Source organism: Eupeodes corollae, chromosome 3, assembly GCF_945859685.1.
Source record: "Eupeodes corollae chromosome 3, idEupCoro1.1, whole genome shotgun sequence".
Taxonomy (NCBI): Eukaryota; Metazoa; Arthropoda; class Insecta; order Diptera; family Syrphidae; genus Eupeodes; species Eupeodes corollae.
In genome coordinates, this window is record NC_079149.1 from 41,124,724 (window position 1) to 41,146,154 (window position 21,431).

General features: G+C 31.6%; 1 protein-coding gene across 15 annotated transcripts in view; it reads right to left on the reverse strand.

Annotated features, from left to right (window-relative positions):
* LOC129952541 (transient receptor potential cation channel trpm) overlaps positions 1-21,431 on the reverse strand; it is a 329,137-nt gene that overhangs the window by 23,999 nt on the left and 283,707 nt on the right. For all 15 annotated transcript variants that reach the window (XM_056065169.1, XM_056065171.1, XM_056065174.1 and 12 more), the window contains one exon: positions 16,526-16,671. In XM_056065169.1, coding sequence (XP_055921144.1) covers positions 16,526-16,671 — 146 coding nt within the window. The remainder of the gene's footprint in view (positions 1-16,525; positions 16,672-21,431) is intronic.

Sequence of the window (21,431 nt, forward strand, 5' to 3'; positions counted from 1 at the left end):
ATTTGATATTTAACTTATTTAATTTAAAAAATATGGAATTTTAAATTTTTAAACACAAATTGGAAATATGGAGTGGTCTTAATTTATGATAGAAAATTCAGTTGCATAAACTTACTTACAAAATATTTTTAACAATTCTAAGTTATTTTACTTTGCACTTAATATGAAAGAGATTTAGAAAATTTTAAACTATCTTAGCTTTTACTTTGTCTTTAGCTGTTTTATGAATTTCTGATATTTCAAGATACTTTTAAAGGGGTTTCTAATGGGGACGGGTTGACTTTGACAACTTGTGGCGGCCATATTTTTTCTTTTACTTTCTGTCAAAATATATTTTTTTTAATCAGTCCCTAAAGACAAATCACTATGACAACTTACAACTTCCAGCAACATGTGGAAATCATACAACTTTACTATAAAAATGTTTGTTTTCTAGAAATGCACGTTGCGGAATTTTATTGACAACATACGAGTAGAAGTCCTTCCAAGTCTAGTAAACGTTTGGTGGACAAATTTGAGTACACGGCCCAGTGAAAAATCAGCCAACAACACGCAAAACTGCTGAAAAAATCACCGCTTTTCGGAAGAATCCGAGGAAGTCAACTCCGCGTCACTCACAAGAACCTGGATAACTGACCAAGATCTGAAACCAAACGATCGCAGCACCGGATGAACTCTAATTGCATCTTGGACCAATTTTGATCGAAAAACCATTTTTAGCAATGATGACCATATTTTGGATGAAAGGGGAGGAAGCCAAAGTGTCTAGTGAATTGGACGTAAATTAACTTTTTCTTGTTGGGCTTTCTTAAGTCGCAGGTGTATGCAAATATCCGAAAACCAACGACGCGTCGGTCGCCCTCAAAGACAACATAATCGATGCTATGGTATACTTTCGAATGCGTGCTATTCAGCGAAACTGCAGAAGCCATTTAAAAAGTGTTATATTAATTTACGCATAATGTTATTTATATAGGGCACTGCAATAAAGATAAAAACCTTTAATTTCAATTTTAGAATCGAACCACATTTGTTTTAAAACTCTAAATTAGATGCATTTTCCATATGAAGGTTTCTTTGATCTATTTTTTGTTGTCACGAAATATCATAACTAAGACGTTTTAAGAAAGCGATTAAAATATACCTATTAAGCAGATGATTCATATCTTTAAATATTGACCTTATGCATTCTGAAATATTAAAAAAGAAAAATGAAGACCTTAGTTAAATATTTTTTAGCTAACACTACTATAAATATAACATAAAAACAAGAAATAGCACTTATAAATAAATAGCCATCATTCTTAAAGCGGTTCTTTTATATTGTCCCGTCCTTGAACATTCTTTTTTAATTATCTATTAATAATATCACTGGATTAAATTTCGTAAGAAAATATAAACAAATATTTAAGCAAATTTCTATAATTGATAAAAGTTTTCAAAAAAATCATTAGTATGAATCTATAAATTTATGAGAATAATAATAAAAATATATGTATAACAAAATTTCCAAGGAAGAAAGTCATGTCAATCCTGACCTTAGTACACAGCTTGTCCAAGGATCGAAAAGATTTCATTATTGTAATATTTGATTAAATTTAACTTCAACACAATTTTTTTTCCATACGAAACCATAAACCATGGATTCTAATGAAATATTCCTAGAAATTTATTTTTTAAGAATTGACAAAAATCCAAGAACATGATAGAACTTTGTGTACTTTTCATAATCAAGTTCAAAGTACTAGGAAAATGACGACCTGTAGTAGAAATGGGGGAGATTTTGTATAACTATACCTTTAAGAGATATTTAACTAAAAGCTTTTGACAGTTAACACCTCACTTTATAGAGTTGAGGTGGTAAACATATATTTTAAGACTTGCAGAAATTTTAAACAAGACATTTAAAACTTATATTATGGAAACATTTTGTACACCATATTCACCAGTCTCATTCCAAAAAAGGATTCAATCGGAATAAATATAGTTTCGAACTTAAATAGTTATTAGCTGGAATAAAAATGTATTATTTTATACCAACACTATAAATGTACACATCTGACAAAAAATTAAGGATAAGAGCAATAAATAAAAAAAATATCTATAAAATTTGGACTTAAAATAAGAAATAAGATTCAGATAAGAGAGGTTGAGGGGACAGACAGAGAAAGAAGAAGAAGGAGAGAGAGAGAGAGAGACATAAATAAGAAGAGGGTTTCAATTTAAAGTTAGGGGTACATCGAATTCTCATGCAGATCACCTAAAAATTTTAACGACTAATTATTTTATTAGAATATTTATATTGCTAGTTTTCGATTCATCAAATTAAAAAGCAAATAATAACAAAATTTAATAATCCAATTGGTAGAAATAAAAAAAGTTATAATAAAAGCAGTATACAAGAGTACACACACTAATGATACATGCATACTAGATTTTGTTTTTTCGTTTTTTTTTTTTAAATAGAACTTCTGGTTTTCCAATCAATAACATAGATTTATCATTAATTTGATATACACAACATCAACTTTGATTCGTTTTTTTTTTTTTTGTTTTGCTATAATTTTTATATCAAACCAGTTTACATTGTGATTTGCATTTCCGGGATATCGATTCATTGGATCGATTCTACCGTAACTTGCTGAACGGTGCAAGCCACCTTGTAAGCCAGTATTTCGAGAGTTATGGGAAGATCTTGTGTTCATATTTATTGCGCCAAGAAATCCAGGTGCTACAATCGAACCAGACAATAGCTGGAGCCGGGTAGGAGGAGAATATATGGAGAAGAAGAAGAAGAAGAAAAAACATACAAGCTCATCGTGAATAATAATCAAATCATTCAAATTCTAATTATTATTTCATGTATAATTATATGTATGTACTCTTATAATATTTTATTTTATTAAACTTATTTTAAATTTTTTTATATCCATTTAAATCCAATTGAAAATTTTGATTAAACTGAAAATTTGTAGTTTTATATTGATAAATTTAAATAGAAAAATAAACCATAATATTATCTACTTTATACTTACAACAATATTCATGAAAAAAAATATTAAAATATACATTTATTTAGTTGAAATTTCTTTTATATTTATAACACTTTTTCACACTAAAACAAATAAATAAAACAATATCATAAGACATTTTTGTTCATTGTTATTATCTGTTAGAAAGTAGTAGAAGGATTGAAAGATTGTTCTTCATTTTTCACAAAGATACACCATTTTTAAAAATAGATATATATTCCATAGTTATAATATTTCCAAAAGTGTTCAAAGTCAATTTCAATTTCTAAAAATTTTCGAAGTTTGGTCAAACACTATAAAATTGTATATATTTTCAAGAACCTTCTTTAAAAATGAAAATCATCGTCTGTCTTTTGTATGTTTTTGAGACAAATTTTGCAAAACTATAACCTGAAAAGAGCTCGAATATCTAAAACCTTTAGCTGGTACAATTTCCTCAGAACCATTTCAGGTTATTTTTTTTACTGTGTATTTTCAGTTAACTGACATTTAACGTAATTTTTGTACATACAAATATTTTAAACTGATTAAATTTAAGCAGATTTATTTTGCATGGATTTATGTGGCTATATAAATCTTAATATTTCTTTATTAAATCAATGTAATGCTTTCCCTAAGACTTCGAGAATGATTATCATTTGAAGATAAAATAAAACTGGTACAAATATTTCGAGAATTTATAACAAATAACTCTAATGTAAAAACCTGTTCACATTATAAATAAATAAACTTTATTTAAAAAGGGGCTGAATGTGACCCACACTGATAATTTTACATTTGTGCTTGCCTGTCGATTTTTCTGTAACTAAATTTTTTCTAAAAAATTTACCAAATATTGAAAATTATGTTTTTTCATTTTTTAGATTAGTTTGAAGGCAATATCTTTAATTTTTTTCAAAATGTTCGTAAAATTTTAGTAGGATTTTTCTTGAATATTTAAGGTGAAGCAATATTTTTTCCGGTTCTTTAAAAACCGTACGTATGTTCGTACGTCCATAGCTTAAGAACCAAAAAAGATATCGACTTCAAATAAATCTTGTTATACAGATAATAATGCAGAAAAATGCTCAGAAAGGGCTCTCAAAAAACTTGGGTGCGTTGTTTTTTTTTACCAAAGCAGTTTAGAAAAAGTTGAACATTTTGGTTAACTCTAAATATATCACGAACCAATAATGCTAGAGACTTAAATTAAATTTTATAGTATAAATTGAAACGCGATACCAAACAAGTTTATTTTTAGAAAAAAAAAAATTCAAGTAACGATATTTTTATAAATCAAAAAAACTTAACAACAAATTTGTCACATCGAAATTTTTACCAATAAGAATGATTTTTTCTCCAAAACAATGTTTTGAAACGAAGAATAACGATTATTAGGTACAATTTTGAGAAAAATCGAATTGACAGTTTTTTAACAGAAAATTAATAAATACGAAAATTAATAAAAGTTCTTAAAAATTGATTTTCAACTTAAATATCTTTTCAAAAATTTAAGATATACGCTTCAAAATAATTGTATTTTATAAGAAAATATTGTTTTCGACGTTCAGTATTTTATTTATAAAAATCCAATACTCCGTTTTTCACATAAAACAATCTACAAAAAATAGTACGCAAAATTGTTAAAAATCGGTGTTCGGTTCATTGGCTTCAAATTAATTTCATTCATCAAATTTTGTTTGTTTATATTAGAAATAAAAACTTTTAAGAAATGGTAATTGGTAAAAATTAATAATAATAAATAAAAAATTAAAAACTAGTTAACCAAAATAGATTTTGTAATCAACTCTTTTATCATATGCAAAATATTGTTGGTAATTTTAAATTTGTTTAGAATAATTTAACCGATAACTTTTTTAATAAAACACGAAAACCACAAATCTTTTAAGAAAGACAAATCAACAGACAGGATTTGAATTTATCAGTGTGGGTCGCATCCCAGCCTCTTTTTCATTTTTAGATTAGTTTGAAGGCAAGTTTTCTTGGTGTTTATTTTTTATAAAAACTAGTTACTTTGATTTTCTTAACATTTTGCCAAAATTCAAAAACTTAATTTTACATTGCAAAGAATTATCATTTTTTGTCCGTTAAATATTCGTTGTAAAAAAATATATAATACAAAATTTAATTGAAATTAGTACTTTTTCGTTTGTGAGATTATCATTTTTTTAGATTAAAAATGGATGGATTTGTTTTATATAGCTATAGTTAAAAAAAAAAAACAAATTCCGTTTTTTTTTAAGTTCTTTTAACATCTTTCAATATTATTATCTGTAAAAAAGAAATGATTTGAAGTGGATATCTCTATTGGTTTTTGAATTATGAACGGCTAAAATTGGTATTCCTTACGTATGGACATATAACTGCGTGCAATAAAATTGCAGTGATTTTTCAAGAATATTAAATTTTTAATAAAATGTGTTGTGTTTAATTTATTTTATTTTATTTTTCAATCTCATAAACATTGTCTTTATTTTAATTAGAGAAAAGAGGTCATGGTAAAAAGTTAATAAGAGTTTAACTCTCGTTACACAACTTAGAATGGCGATTGCAGTACTATGATAAGGAGCTATTATGGAGCTGGTCCTATACCTTATCTCGAAAATATCATGGATCAACATTTAAATGTAAAAAAACTGCAAAACATTATGCGTCGATACACAGGCCGTAAGATGCCACTCAAATATTGGTATTCCTATAAAATAAGGACTCAAAATACACAAATAGAAAACCAAAGTAATAGTTTCGAGAATGGAACAATGACTTTATGGAGCGGATTTCTCAGTCTATCGACCTTAAATTAATGGAGAGTCTGTGAGTAGATATAGAAGAGAAGGATTGGAAGATGAAACGGGAAATATCAATGAGTTATGGGTCGTAGTTGAAAAATTATGAAAGAAAACGCCCTAAAAACAATGCCACTTCTTGAAGACTTCATGTAACGCCACGGCTTTCGTCATAACAATAAAAGATTCACAACAAAATATTACTAACTTACTTAATCAAATATTTTATTTATTTCTTGTTTTCATCACTTTTTTCTATGAAACTAATGTATGTATGTATGTTTTTGCTCCCTTAAATCAGATGATATTGTACCTTTCCTAAATATTTCTATATTGACATTAAAGTATTATTTAGAAATGTCACCCAGTTTAATCTTTAAACAAAAAATGAAAATAAAAAAAATGAAATGAATTAAACGCAACACATTTTTTTCAAATTGAATGTACTTGAAAAATCACTACTATTTCATTGCAAGCAGATGTAAGTACAAACGCACACAAAATAATATCTCTAAAAATGTATTATTAATAATCTAGGGACCTTAAAATGTTAAATTTTTGAATTCGACAAATCAAACCCATTAATAAAAGTGTTTTTACCAACTGTTCTTTTTTAATTTTAATAAAAGTAGGACCCATGGTGCGATGGTTGCTGAGTAGAACTGTCATGCCAGAGGTCTTGGGTTCAATCCCTGCTATCTTTAGTTTATTTTACGGGTTCTGCTTCTTGCGAGGAGTTAATAGATTATCTAAGAGTAACTGTTGTCATGAAAATATATTTTAGAAATTAGCCGTTCGGTTTCGACTTAGGAACTATAGGCCTCCTCCATTCCTAATAAAAAAAACTCACACACAAAAATGGTTTAGAGTTGTAAGTCACTAGGCCCTAGTGCTCATCGGACTGTTGTGTCAATTAATATTATTATTTATTAATTTATAACATTTTTAATTTAATAAAACCACACCAATTTGTTTTTAAAGTGAAAAGAGGATAATTTATTTTGAATAAAATCCATCTTGTTTTGCAAATTGTTTTTATTTGAAATATTTTTTTAATTAGTAAACCAAAAACAATTGTTTGTGTTGAATTTTGTTAAAATGGATGCTAGGAATTATTTTGCATTTAGTTAGGATTATTTTATTAAAGTCTTGGGGTTTCCAGATGAACGACTGGGCAAAATGATGCTGCTTTACGAAACAAAGAACAAAGACTGGTGTGACAAATAGAACCGAATTGCAACTTCATTTGGTGAAGATATGCAAATTGACACAAGTTACATTTTTGATGTTAAAGAACAAATTTATAAAATTATCCAGCTAAATTAAGACTCTGTTCGGAATCATCGAATATTATATAGCCAGTTACAATTTAATCTGAGTACCAATTACTATTTTAATGAACCTTTAAAATACAAAGATATTTCTTTAATTTTCAAAGCTAGATGCGAAGTTTTATGTTTCAACGGTTGACTATACAATTTGAGTTTCAACCAGTTCTGTACACTCTGCAATAATAAATTCAAAGAATATTGCTTCCATTTTATAAGCGTATGTCCAATTTTTAAAAATAAAAGATTGTCATATTTTAAAAAATTCTCTCTCACTCTACAAGAGACAATTCTGATATTGAAAGGACCAGTTTGGACAAATCTTGTCAACTATCTAAATGAAAATTGCTGATTTAGAAAACTGATTATGAGAAAAAATTATTAAACTAGTAGATACATATATGTATGTACATATGTAAAATCAATATATAATTAAAACCAAAATTTAAAACAAAGTTGACCAGTGTAAAAAAAAAAATGTAAGTTGCTAGTCGAGCTGACTTTTTATTTATGTTTTTATTTTTAGAACTGTTAATAAATGAATTACTTACTTACTTACATTGGGATTGGGAATACATTTAAGTCAAAACATATTAGTAAGTAATTTTTGGCTTTTCGCAAGGAGTTTTATTTCAAATATTTTGATCTAAAATATGTTGTTTCTATTTACAATACCAGCAAACAAAACGAAAAAAAGTCTTTAAACAAATCTGTGATTCTATAACCACAAGAAAAGAAGTCCTTTGCGACTTAAAAAAAATTAGAAATCATTCTCTTATTGATTTGAAACTGAGCTTTGCAATTCGAATTGTAAACATGTTGTTGGTCACTAAATCCACAGGTTATAAAAAAGGGAAACGACGACAAGGACAAAACCGAGCGACGATGCATGTAAAGGACAAGTTGTATTTTCAGACTCGATTTAATGTTCATGTTCGTTGGGTATCCTTTTGAATGCTTCTCGCGAAGAACACATTTCCAAAGGCAATTGACACGTAAAATCAATCATGACACAACACAATGGTCTACCTTGTATTGTGTTTGCATTTGTGGACGTTTTGTATGTACTTTATTCGCGAACTCATTGCGGTATATGATATCCTCCAGGTTTTGTGATCTGCGAATGGGAATGCGAATGAGAATGTACGTACATACGAGTCCCTTTGGGAAATCACAAAACCAAAATCCTACCAAGCGAAGAACGCGTTGTTAAAGCAGCATTAAAAATTTAATTTTTGTTATTAAGGTCAATTCGAATTAAATTCAACAATTTAATATAAATGAACTATATATAAAATATATTATTAAAATTGATATTTTTAATACATACATACATATACTGTTGTTTTTTTTAATTTCTTTTTGTTCACGTTAAATGAAATTTTAAAAGTGATTTTTTGAGAATGCATCGAACGCAACCCCCGAGAACTCAAATGAATATTTTAATGGCAAATACTTCATGACGTTATGATTGTTTTGTGGAAAATTAATATTTATGCAGTGTCGTTGGATTAAAAGTTTTCCGTTTTATTGAAATAAAAGAGCAGAATATTTGTTTTGTTTGGTTAAATATTTATAATAACGCATAGCTTGACAACACGTATTTGCTCTACGATTCAAGGATTTTTCAATGTGGAAAACGCTTTAGAAACCATATAAATGTACATATGTGAGAACATTTTACTTAAACATTTTTGGGTACTATCAAAGCTCTCAATAATTATATGGAAAACAAATATTTTTGCATTCAAGACAATACAAACAATTTTGGAATGAAATATGAACAGCGAAGGGTTTAAAAAGACAATGATGTTTATTAAAAAACAGCAGCAGGGATGCAACCCGCAATGATAACTTCCTATTATTGGTGTCTTTATTATCAATAACCTTGTATTTTTTGTAGTAAGCTGATTTGACATTTAAAGATATTAAAAATTTGATATCAATTATTAAATAAAAAGAAAGGTTTATTGGATTTTCATACAAATTTTGCCATATGTTAGAATGAATACATTGCAAAAATAAAATATGTTTAAAGTTAATAGACCTTTATTAACTGTTTCAGATATTCAAAACAAATTTGAGTTAATATTTGAGGTTTCAAATTTTAAACTTCTATACATAGGGGAACCCGGGGCATAACAGGCACCCGGGGTAAAATGGGCCCCCTCTTTATTTCTCTGTTGAGTAAAGTGTCAACTCCGAAACTAAATATGTCTTCCTTAAATCATCGGGGGCAATTCGGGGAAAACCCATCTCTGAACGAAATTGCCACGTGTTCTGTGTTTTGGCTAAAAGAAGATTTTTCATTGAGTTGAAGTTATTTTCAAGTGAAATAAAGTGTGTTGTTTTGTAACAAATATCTATTTTATACTAGATTTTCACCTTTTAATATAAAAGTAAGTAAATAAAGCTGGTATTAATTAAATTATTTCCGTTTTAGAGTTAAATTGAAAAGAATTTTTTACATATTTTTTGTAGAATATGATATGGGGCAGAATGGACGAGGCATAATGGACATGGTTGCCCATTATGCCCCTTCTGTTTTGCACATGTTATTTGTTTGTATAATTCTTTTAGTATCAATTTGCAATTGTTTCAGATGGTTCGCAACTACGTTAAGAAAACTAACCGACAAGAATGGAGCATAGATGATATGCGACGAGCTATTCAAGAAGTTAAATCAAAGAAAATGAGTTGTAAGGCAGTTGCCCAGAACTATAAAATTCCTCGAACTACCTTACAAAGATTTTTAAAAAAAGCAAATCTAAATCCCGACCTTCCACTTGTTGTCAATAAAGTGAGAAATTTTAAACCTGTATTTAACGTGCATCAAGAGAATGAATTGGGCGAATATCTAAAGGATATGGAAAGGCGCTTGTTTGGCTTTTCTTTGAAGGAATTTCGAGAACTGGCGTATGAGCTAGCAGAAAAAAATGAAATACCCAATAATTTTGACGCTGAAATACGCATGGCTGGAAAAGATTGGGCGCAGAACTTTTTAAAACGAAATGCAACGGTTTCATTACGAAAACCGGGAGCAACATCTGCAGCTCGAGCTATGGGATTTAACCGTGTCTCTGTCCGCAATTTTTTTCAACTTCTTGAGGAGTGCATCAAGAAATATGGGTTCTTGTCAAATCGAATCTTCAACGTTGACGAAACGGGCATCACAACAGTTGCAAAAAGTCTTGGGAAAATTTTGGCAACTAAAGGCAGAAAACAGGTAGGATCGCTTTCTTCATCGGAGCGAGGACAGCTTCTCACAGTGGAAATTTGTATGAGCGCTGATGGGTCGTACATGCCACCAATGTTCATTTTCCCACGTAAAAGAATGAAGGTCGAACTAATGGATGGAACACCTCCTAATTCTTGGGGCGAGTGTAACCAAAATGGATGGATCATAAAAGATTTGTTTTTAAAGTGGTTGAAACGATTCATTGAATGGTCGAGTGCAACTAAAGATCAACCCGTTTTGTTGCTGTTAGATGGGCATGCAAGCCACGTTAAGAGCCTTGAAGTGATAGATGTAGCAAGAGCCAATGGTGTGGTCATGCTTTGTTTTCCACCACATTGCACTCATCGGTTACAGCCCTTGGATGTCACTTTTATGAAGCCCTTGAGTTCTTACTATGGAGATGAAGTAAAAAAATGGCTCAGACAACATCCTGGCAGAACAGTTACACATTACCAGGTAGGACAGTTGTTCGGTAGAGCATATTTAAGAGCAGCCACAATGTTAGTCGCAATAAATGGTTTTCAAACGACTGGAATATGGCCGGTTAATTCAAATGTTTTCGAAGACCATGATTTCTTGCCTTGCCAAACCACAGACATGCCAAATGGGGAAGAGCGTCTACTCTTAGATGAAACAATTTATGTCGACCCATATTCGGTACCACCAGGCTCATCAACGACCGCCGCCGATCCACTGATGTTGTCCCCAAATCCCGTTTCGGAAACCAATCAGTCCACAATGTCTACACCACATTCTGTTAATCCGATACCAATGGGTGCACTGTTATCCTCTCCAGAGCCCGATTTGACAAACAATGATGCACCAACGTCATGAACTTCATTCCAAAAGTTTTCTCCATCTCATATTGTAGCTGTTCCCAAAGCACCCGTTAAAAAAAGAGTTTCTAAGCGCAGGGGAAAGACTGCAATAATTACAAGCTCTCCTTAAAAGGCGCAGCTAGAGGCTGAGTCCACGAAGTCCAAGCCTCTTGTTATGAAAAAGAAAAAAGCCTCAACAAAAAAGAAAACTACCAGGAAGGAAGAATCTTCAGAAAGCGAGGAGGACGAAGAGTGTCTTTATTGTGGGCATTTATACTCCCAGTCTACAGAAGGATGGATTTCCTGCAGATCATGTGGTAAGTGGGCACATTGTTCTTGTGCTGGAGAGGATGATGTTGACGATGAATCTAGCCACATTTGCTCCAGTTGCAACCCAGTTTAGCTTTGCGCCCGTCATGCCCCATATATGTCCATTGTGCCCCAGTACCGGGGTAGAATGGGCAAATTCTATCATTTACTAAAATTAATTTAACGTACTGAATTATTTTTTTTTATTTATTTTTCTTTTGTGTAACGTATTTATCAATTTTCTATCTAATAAAATTGTTTTGGAGAAAATAAACACATTTTTGCAGTTTTTATAACAAGAAATCCTTAAGGGGCCCGTTATGCCCCGGCTTCCATAATAAGTCATACATATTCAAAAGAAGCTGATAAAACTTAAAAAAAAAAAATCATTTAGAATTTTTCGTTTTTCCTTTAAGGTGTTAGGCCAACCTGAAATTTTCGAGTTTTCGATCTGGGTAGTTGGTTTTTGCCTAAAACTTGGTTTAGGTCAGCAATTCAACTTTCTTGCCATGTTGAAGTTCTTGCTTTACCTCCTCGTGGTGGCCCCCGGGCAATGATTTCCGTATCCCTATATACATAAGTTAGCTAAAATTGTAAGGGCGAATTTTCCTGACTCTAAAGGATAGGTTACGGAGAGTAGCTCTCTTCGTAACTGAACTCCATTCCGCTATAGAAAACCGAAATTACGCCTCAGATAATTAATGATAACTCGTTGACGACTTTTGGCTATTGTACCCGGACAAAGATTGGTTTCTGGAATGTGAGGACGCTTCTGGAGGCAGGAAGTTAAGGTACGCACAATGCCAGATTCCTCCAATTAGAGAGAGAATTTATGCATGTATGAGGTACAGGGTCGATATCTTAGGGTTAAGCGAAGTGCAATGGTTGGGATCAGGCAAATACAAGTCACCGACAAGTGACACTGTACTTTTTTACTCTGGTCATGATATAAGAAACGCTCGAAAAGCTGGAGTAGGGTTATTCCTTACAAATCGGCAATCAGAAGCCTTATTTCGTGGGAGCCCCTTAAGGAAAGGCTTATCAAAACTAGGTTTTAGAGTAGAGTACAACCCGTCACCATATTACAATGTTACGCCCTTACAGAGCTCGCATATGGTGAAGAGATGAATGCTTTTACAGTTAACTAGGTTCCGCTTACAACAACACCCCCGCGGAGATATTATTTTGGTTATGGGTGACCTCAATGCTAAGCTTGGCAGTAACAACAACGTGCTAGGGCATTTGATGGGTGTTCATGGTATCGACAATTGCAAATTAACCACTTCGCGATTAGCCGACGCTTTAGAAGCAGTCTCTTGGATGTCCGAAACAGAAGAGCCGCCGACATGGACTTGCCCATGACCACAACTTATTGATAGCTATACTAAGATTGCGTACAGCTACAGTTCGAAGATCCAACAGAATAACACGAGCACCCAAATTCAACATCGCCAGACTAAAGGATCGGCAGCACAGTAAATGACGACATCGAACACTATTGGTATGCTGTGTAAAATGTTTACATTTCAGGTGCTGACAGAAAAGTCGGTCGGAGAGAAGGAAAAAACAATACAAGAATCAACGAACGGAAACAGTTAAGTTCTCGAATAACTACTGCACAAAATGAAGAAGGAAACGAGCTGGAGTCCTCGCACCACATGAAAAAGAGAGGGGTTTACCGCAGTGTGCAAATAGGTGCGACCGTTTTCAGAATAACCAAAGAGCTGACCAGTGCACACAGATCAAAGCAACACCTGGTGAAAGAAGTAGACGGTACTGTGATAAGTTCGGCAGATGAGCAAATCAGAAGGTGGAAAGAACACTTTTCCTCGGTTTTTAACTGAGTGTTTGCAAACAACGTGCAGCCGGTGCCTTCTGGAATCCGCACCGCACCTCCCAGTGAATATGAGATCGTTGCCGCAATTAAAGCACTTAAGAACAACATAGCGGTAGGACTTGATAGAATTCCTGCAGAGCTTTTACAATCAGCACCAATGTCATCAAGCGAACTGCTTCATCCGCTCATAAAAGAAGCCTGGACCACCGAAAGCTTCCCCGATGAGTGGAAGAAGGGAATTATCGTCAAGCTCCCAAAAAAAGGAGATTTAGCAAAGTGCGAAAACTAGAGAGGAATTTACGGCGGAGAAGCATCCCAGAAAAACTAATTGCTATTATTAAAGCAACATTTGATTGATCCAAGTGTCACTTCCTGCACGATGGTAGGTTGTCAGATGATTTTGAAATCCGTAGCAGAACCGGACAGGGCTGTATTCTGTCGCCAATATTGTTTTTGCTGGTGATAAGTTATGTACTGCGCGCAGCTTTTTCAGGTAGCGGAGGGATCCAATGAACTTTGACATCCTATTCAAAGCACTTGGATTACGCGAACGATGTTTACTTACTCTCTCAAGATCATGGATCTCCATCAAATAACAACAAGTGTGGAGAGGGAAGCAAAAGTTGTGGGGCTGAAAATTAATTACGGCAAAACAAAAATGATTAGCCTCGGAGCCCGACCATCTTCTCAAATAAATATTTTCTCGCAATCAGTGGAAAAAGTGTGGAGCTTTCAGTACCTTGGAAGTATCGTCTCCATCGAAAGCGGGACCGAACAAGACGTCATCTGCCACATCGGCAAAGCAAAAGCAGCGTTCGGTATGTTGTCTTTAATTTGGAGGAATAACTTTATCAGCTTAAGAACAAAGCTACGACTGTTTCGCACAAATGTCGAATTTGTGCTTTATGGGTGCAGCACTTGAAAGTTTACTTCAGCCATAACCAGAAAGCTGCAAACCTCCTTAAATAGATGTCTTCGTAACACCCCAATGATTTTCTGGCCCTTCATAGAAGGACAGGTCAGAAACCTATAGACCTATAGACACTATAATACGAAGACATAAGTGGCAATGTATGACATAAGCTTCGAAAAGGTAACGACTGCATTACAGGCTAAGCAATGCAGTGAAAACCGCTTACACAAAAAGGAAGAAGAGCTGAATGACCAAGAAGCATATAGGGCAGAACAGCGACACTAGGGGAAAAGTTGAAGGGAGCTGGAACACATCTCAGAAAACCGTAAACGATGGCGCGTAAGCGTAGTAGAGGCCATATGCCCCTTAAGGGGTTCCCAACGGACTTAACTGATTTGAGGAATTAAGTAAAATAAATAATAATTAAGAAACGATTTTGTAGCCAATTTCATCATTTTTCACTTTACAAGGGCGCCATTTGGCCATAAATCCTACATATTTTCAGTTGTTAATATATGTTTTGTTCAATAAAAAAAGAGGATTTCGCAAAAACGCTGACAGCCACTATTTTAAAACTAATCAATTCAGATGAAATATTCAAGTTTAATAAAACTCTATTTCTGTTATTCCTTTTTATTTTGTTCGGCTTCTAGTTTGACCTAACCTTTTACGCTTATTTCCCAAAAAGAAGTTTTATTTTTATATTTAAACATACAGTCATTTAAAAAAAAAAACAATAAATATCTATTTCAGAGCAAGGTGCAAGACATGCCATAAACAATGGAAATCAATATTAACCAAAAGAATTTCAACTTCAAGATCTAGAATGGATCATGGGCAAAGACCTTATCTTTCAAGTGGGTCCCCAAAACAAAGTTACCAGATCTCTGTGGCCAGTAATAATCTTCGTTTTGCTATGAAATTTTTCTTAAAAATTACGATTGTTTTGTTGCTTGTGTGGCACAAATCGCTATCTTTTTGAAAGCTAAAGTCGGCCTTACTTTCGAATATGTAGGTTTTATCACATAGGCATTGTTAGCCTAAAAAGGATGAAGAGACGATACGAAGTTATCGATTACCGATAGATTTGAGTTCATGTGTTAACTGAAACTTTGAAATCCTTACACGAAAGACTTTTTTACTTATAAGTTGAAAAGACTTCTTCGATAAATATCAATGTTTCAAGTTTTAAAAAATCGTACTGATTTGTAATAATTTCCTATGAAATTTAAAAAATAATAGAAAAAAATGTTCACATTTTCTGATAATTAAATGTTTTTCACTAATTATACTAATTTCGTGCATAATCCAAAACCTTAAGAAGGAATTAAAAAGAAAAAAATCGTAGCGATGACCTGCTCCTGGAAGTGCAAATTGTATCAATTAAGCAGCTTTTGGTTTCAGAAATAGAATCCAAACCTCATTTCAAATGGTTTCAAAACAAACAGAAAGAAACTTTATTTTTCTTTGATGATTTCGGTAAATCCTTTTCACAAAAAATTCATTAAATATACATTGACATTTTAAATTCAAACCCACACAGTGACACACTTCACTACAGACCCATAACCATTTATGCTCTAATGAATTTAATCAAAGGCCAATTGAAGCGGTAAAGGTTTGATTCTTTTTGTGTATTTTAATTTATTAAATTCAACCAACCGATACACGCACTAAAACACCCGGTGTTAAGGTAAATAACCTTTTAAAATTGAATTTATAATAAAACATCCCATCCCTATTCATCGGGTCCCATGGTCGACCATAGAGAGAGAGTAAAGAGAAGTCGCCAAAGTGACCCCAACCCCACATTATACAGAAGCAAAACCATTAAGTGTCCTTGCTGGATTTTTGGAAAAACATAACGTCGTCGTCGTTTTTATAGATTAAATATCCAACCAACGAACGGTACGGTACGGATGCGGTGTGCCGGAGTGTGAATCTATTGATTTTATTTATTGATGGGTGAACTATAGTATTTGTTGGGGGAATGGTGATAGGGGTGAAAGTGGGAGTGGGTGGAATGGTGTGGAAGAACGCAAAATTCCATCAACAAAGCCCACTCAGGTGTACGACAGCTTAATATGGCTGACGACAGGCAGTCGAACGGAGCTTGAGGTATTTTAATCAATTATGTATGTATATAGTACTCCTTCCAGCTGACTACGATGATGCGGTATAGACGGAAGGCATATCGTATATAAATATACCCCTGTACGGTATACATATGCATATATGGAGTATATTGTTGATCATAGGCTTACCTCCTTAATTAATCGCCATGTGGGTTCATTATTTGGATACAGGATCGCTTGTCGACTAACGCCGAAACTCATTAAAACAACAGCCAGCAGGACTACGAAATAAATCATGTTCTTGACCATTTTGCCCATCATAGTAACCAATGGACCTGTGGACGAAAGGAAATGAGAAGATACAAATTTTAGTTTATTTAGTTAAAGTTCCTTTAAGATTAAAACTAAATAATGTACATAGTATAAATATATATATACATTTGATATAGAATGTATGTTATGTATATTTTATATGGACACACAAAAAAAAAGAACTCATTGATGGCAAACTGATTTGTATTGATGATGCTTATTTTTATCTCAATTATTGTACACGTAGGCCATCAATCTGTCAGAAAGTAAGAGTATTCGAGTAAATTAATGAAAAGAAAACAAAAATGTATATATTGTATATTAGATAGAATGTTCGGTCATTCGGATATGCGATGCAGAGTGTCTGCTTTATACCATATATATTATTGGCTAGGAATTAATTTAGAAGATGATGGTTAAATATGTAGACATGCTGTTGTGTTGGGGTAGGGGTGCATATTTAATAAGCTGAATAAGGTTAAAAGAATGAGAAAAGACCAATTGAAGCTTATTATCATGAAGGACCTCAATTTGTATAGATTATAGTTAGTCAGAGTTAACTATGTTAACGGTTTTTGTACATAGATTTTAAGAATTTTACGTTTCAAGGCTGTTAGTAGTAGATGATTTTTATTTTATGTTTAGTGAAATATTCGTTTAAGGGTTATTGTAGAAGAATTTATTTGTTTAATTTTTGGTTATTTAATTCCAGCAATTTTTATTGAAATATTTAGAAATGTTTCATTTTTGCCGAACGAAATAAAATTCCAATAATTTAAACGCTTTTTTCCATTTAAAAAAGAAGTAAAGGAATATAATTCAATTTTTGTAACGTTAAAAAAGGAAAAATTTATAAAATTAGGGCAATATGTTGAACAACCTATTGTTAAGGGTTTAACAATTTACTGATTAGCAATTTGCGAATTATTTAGCATTTTGGTAAATTGTTAATCGGCTTTTATTAAAAATCGAACTTCTAAACATGTCTACAAAGTTCGTTAGGAAATAATTTATCAAATTGCTAAAACTTTAACTAGCCATTCCATAATCTTAATTTAAGCAGATTTTTAAGAGATAGTAAGGCGTTAAAACCTTTTAAGCTTAGCAAATTTTTAAAAATAGATTTACATATTACTAGATCGTTTAAAATGTTGCGCTATTATCTTTTCTAATAAGTGCTTTTCAAATTAGCCCTTCCCGTCTATTCCAGACAACAGTACGTGCACACAGAAATGGTTGAGAGTTGTAAGTCACTAGACCCTAGTTCTCAACGGACTGTGCGTCAGTTCGATTTAATGCAACTACATATGAAAAAAATTGGCCGAAAAGTTGATAGTGTTTTCGTTAAAGGGCTGTTGTACAGTTTTATAAAATTGAAGTTCGTAAAAGTCTGTAAAATTTAATAATTAATAACTGAATTTTTAAGTAATAAACCCAAAAAGACTAAGCTAAATAAGTCTTTTGTAGAAATACTCTTTCTTTCCAGAAGTTGTCCAAAAATGAAACTACATTTTATATGGACTTAACATTTATAATTTTGACTTGGAAAATAAAGGAACTATATTGCAAGTACTAAATTTTAAACTTGAGATTTTAATCAAACATGACATTACGAGGGCAGATAAGTTGTACAAAGTGTGTCCCTCTTTTTTATTTGACAGCATGCCTGTCCTTTACTTTGCAGAAAACCATGAGGTCGATTGACTTCAAATTTGGATATTAATTGATTTTTTTAAAGATTAATAATAATACTAGTCTCAATACAAATGTTTGGTCAAAAATCAAAATTTCAAATTTTATTAAAAACAAGCAGTTTGATTGTTTTAATTTTCTCTAAAAATGTTTTCTTACTTTGATTTCTTTAAATTAAATAAAAGTTTTCTAAAGTACTACTTATCCGATTTCAATAATTTTGTTTCTGCACAAGCAGTAAGCATACATACTCAATAACATTTGATGATCAAAAATGTCATTGTATTATGTATTTTAAAAAAAATTATTGAAGACTTTTTTTTTCAAAATTCGATACCTCGAAAAAGGGTCATGATTTTTTTACGAAATTGAAATGTAGAATGTGTATTTATAAGCTCTTAATAACTACATACTAAAAATGTTCTTGAACTTAAATTGAAAAATTTCGTTGTAAAAAAAAAAACAAAAATATTCAAATCAAAATTTTGAAAAATAAGTTTTTTTTTTTTAAATTTAAAATTTTTGAAATAAAATTCTTTTTGTAACGATTTTTAACGGTCCAGTCGCGCATTTTATTATTAACTTCCCACATGACGTTGTTGTAGTCGTACTGATGTGACGAATTAAAAATGTTGGCATTTCTCGACGTTTCAAGGTCTCTAGAATATATAGAAAAGATTTTTAGGGAGATTTCTGTACGTGAGTGTGTACGTTCGTTAGTATGACCGTATGTTCTGAAAGTTTTTTATTTATTTATTTAATATCAATTAATGTTTACAACCTCAAATAGACTACCGCAATTTTTAAAATATTCACTGAACCATTAGAATTTGAAGCTATTCACAAAAAATTAGAAGTATTATTAACTTGTTAAATTTGTTAAAAAATATAAGTTTAACATATTTTTGAATGAGTTTCTACTCAAATAAAAATTAAAATCTATATTATGTGATACATTATTAATCAATCAATATTATATGATAAAATATCACTGACAAAATCTATGGCAAACATCTTACGGCGGTTTTTTAATGGCTGCATACCAATAAGTTTACATCTAACGTTATATGAAGATATTTCAATGTTCCAGCCTAGTTTGTATACTACAAATCTTGTAAATTTTTTTTGGAAATTTTCTATTCTTGTAATATGAACATTGTAATGAGGATTTCGTACTCTGTAGAAATATTCCAGGATTGATCTAAAATACGCCACATAAAGGGCTTTTAGTGTGAAGGGGTCCCTAAGACCAAACGAATTAGAAAAAAAACAGGCTGAGATGCGACCCACACTGATAACATCCTATCCCGTCTGTCAATTTGTCTCGCTTAAAAGTTTGTCTATATGTCCTCGCATAAATTTTTACCAAATTTGCGTACTATTTTTTGTAGATTTTATTTTTTATGAAAAAACGGCCTGTTGGATTTTTATATAAAAATTACTGAATATCGAAAACAATATTTTCTGTGAAGTAAAATAAGTTTTTTTAATTTTTGAAAAGCTATTTGAATCGAAAACAAATTTTTACTAATTTTTAGTATTGCTTTTTAGAGTTTTATTTTTTGTAAGAAAACTGTCAATTCGATTTTTTTCAAAATTTTACCGAATGTTGAAAACAATATTTCGTATAAGATAAAATAAGTTTGAAGGCTTAATTTCAAGTTCTTGTAAAGATATTTGAATCGATATTAGATTTTTATTTTATATAAAAAAAAATGTGGATTCGATTTTTCTCAAAATATTATCAGATGTCAAAAAATTTATTCTTCGTTGCACAAAATTGTTTTGGAGATGAAATCATATATTAGTCGTAAAAGTTTTGGAGGTGACAACATTTTTTTTCAGTTTTTGATTTATAAAAAAACCGTTAAATGGATTTTTCAAAAAAAATAAACTTCTCTGAAATCACGTTACAATATTTTATATAAAATTTAATTCAAATCTCTAGCGTTTTTGGTTCGTAAGATATTTAGGGTTAAACAAAATGTTCAAAAATGTTTTTTTCAAACTGATATGGTAAAAGAACCACCCACGCAATTTTCTTGAGAGCCTTTTCTGCATCTTACTGCCTTATTATCTGTATAACAAAATTTATTAGAAATCGATATCTCTTCTGGTTCTTGAGCTATGGACGACGAAAAAAAACGCCGTGAACGTACAGACGGACTTACGAACGTACGTACACACGCACGCACAGACATCCTTCTAAAAATCTTTTATTTCGACTCTAGGGACCTTGAAACCTCGAGAGATGTTAAAATTTTCAATTTGACAAATCGGACCCATTACAATAACTTCCTATGGGAAGTTAATAAAACCCAACATAGAGTTGGCTTTATTCACCATGAATTCTGTATGCTGTACAAAGTTTAGCTTTTAATCAAAAATGACTCCATGTTCGTTTTAAAAGAAACTCTATCAAGGACATGATTTTGCATATTGTAATCGTAAGCGATAGGTAACAAATGACGGGTAAACGAAAAACATTGACAATTGGATATGTTTAGGCTAATTAGTTTATATTGCACCAGTTGATAAGATTGTTTACAACATTTCGAAGCAACTTACAGTTTGCTAAGTTTTTTACAAGTCTAAAAAATTGTAAATCATCCGCAAACATAAGCCGCATTGAGTTTGTAAGGACATCAGATAGGTCATTAATTAAAATAAGGAACAGCATTCGACCTAAATGACTCCCTTGCGGAACGCCACAAGTTACAGAAAAGGAATGTGAGGTACTCGAATCAATTAAAACAAGCTGACTGCGCCCTGTAAGATAAGCTGATTATAGTATTTTGGAATGAAAACCTATTTTTTTAATAAAATTGTATGATGCACCTTATCAAGCGCTTTTTTAAGGAATTGAGAATACAGTTCGTGAAAATGGTTAGGTTAGTGGAAGTTGATCTACCGCATACAAAACAGGTTTGGTACGGGGATATGCTTTCTTCTAATAAAAAAATCAATATATTGCAAACAATTTTTTCAAATACTTTAGGTATTGCGGACAATTTACTAATAGGTCGGTAGTTTGTTATTTCCTGTTTTGGACCACATTTTTGAGTAACGAATGACGTTTTCGTCGTTCATA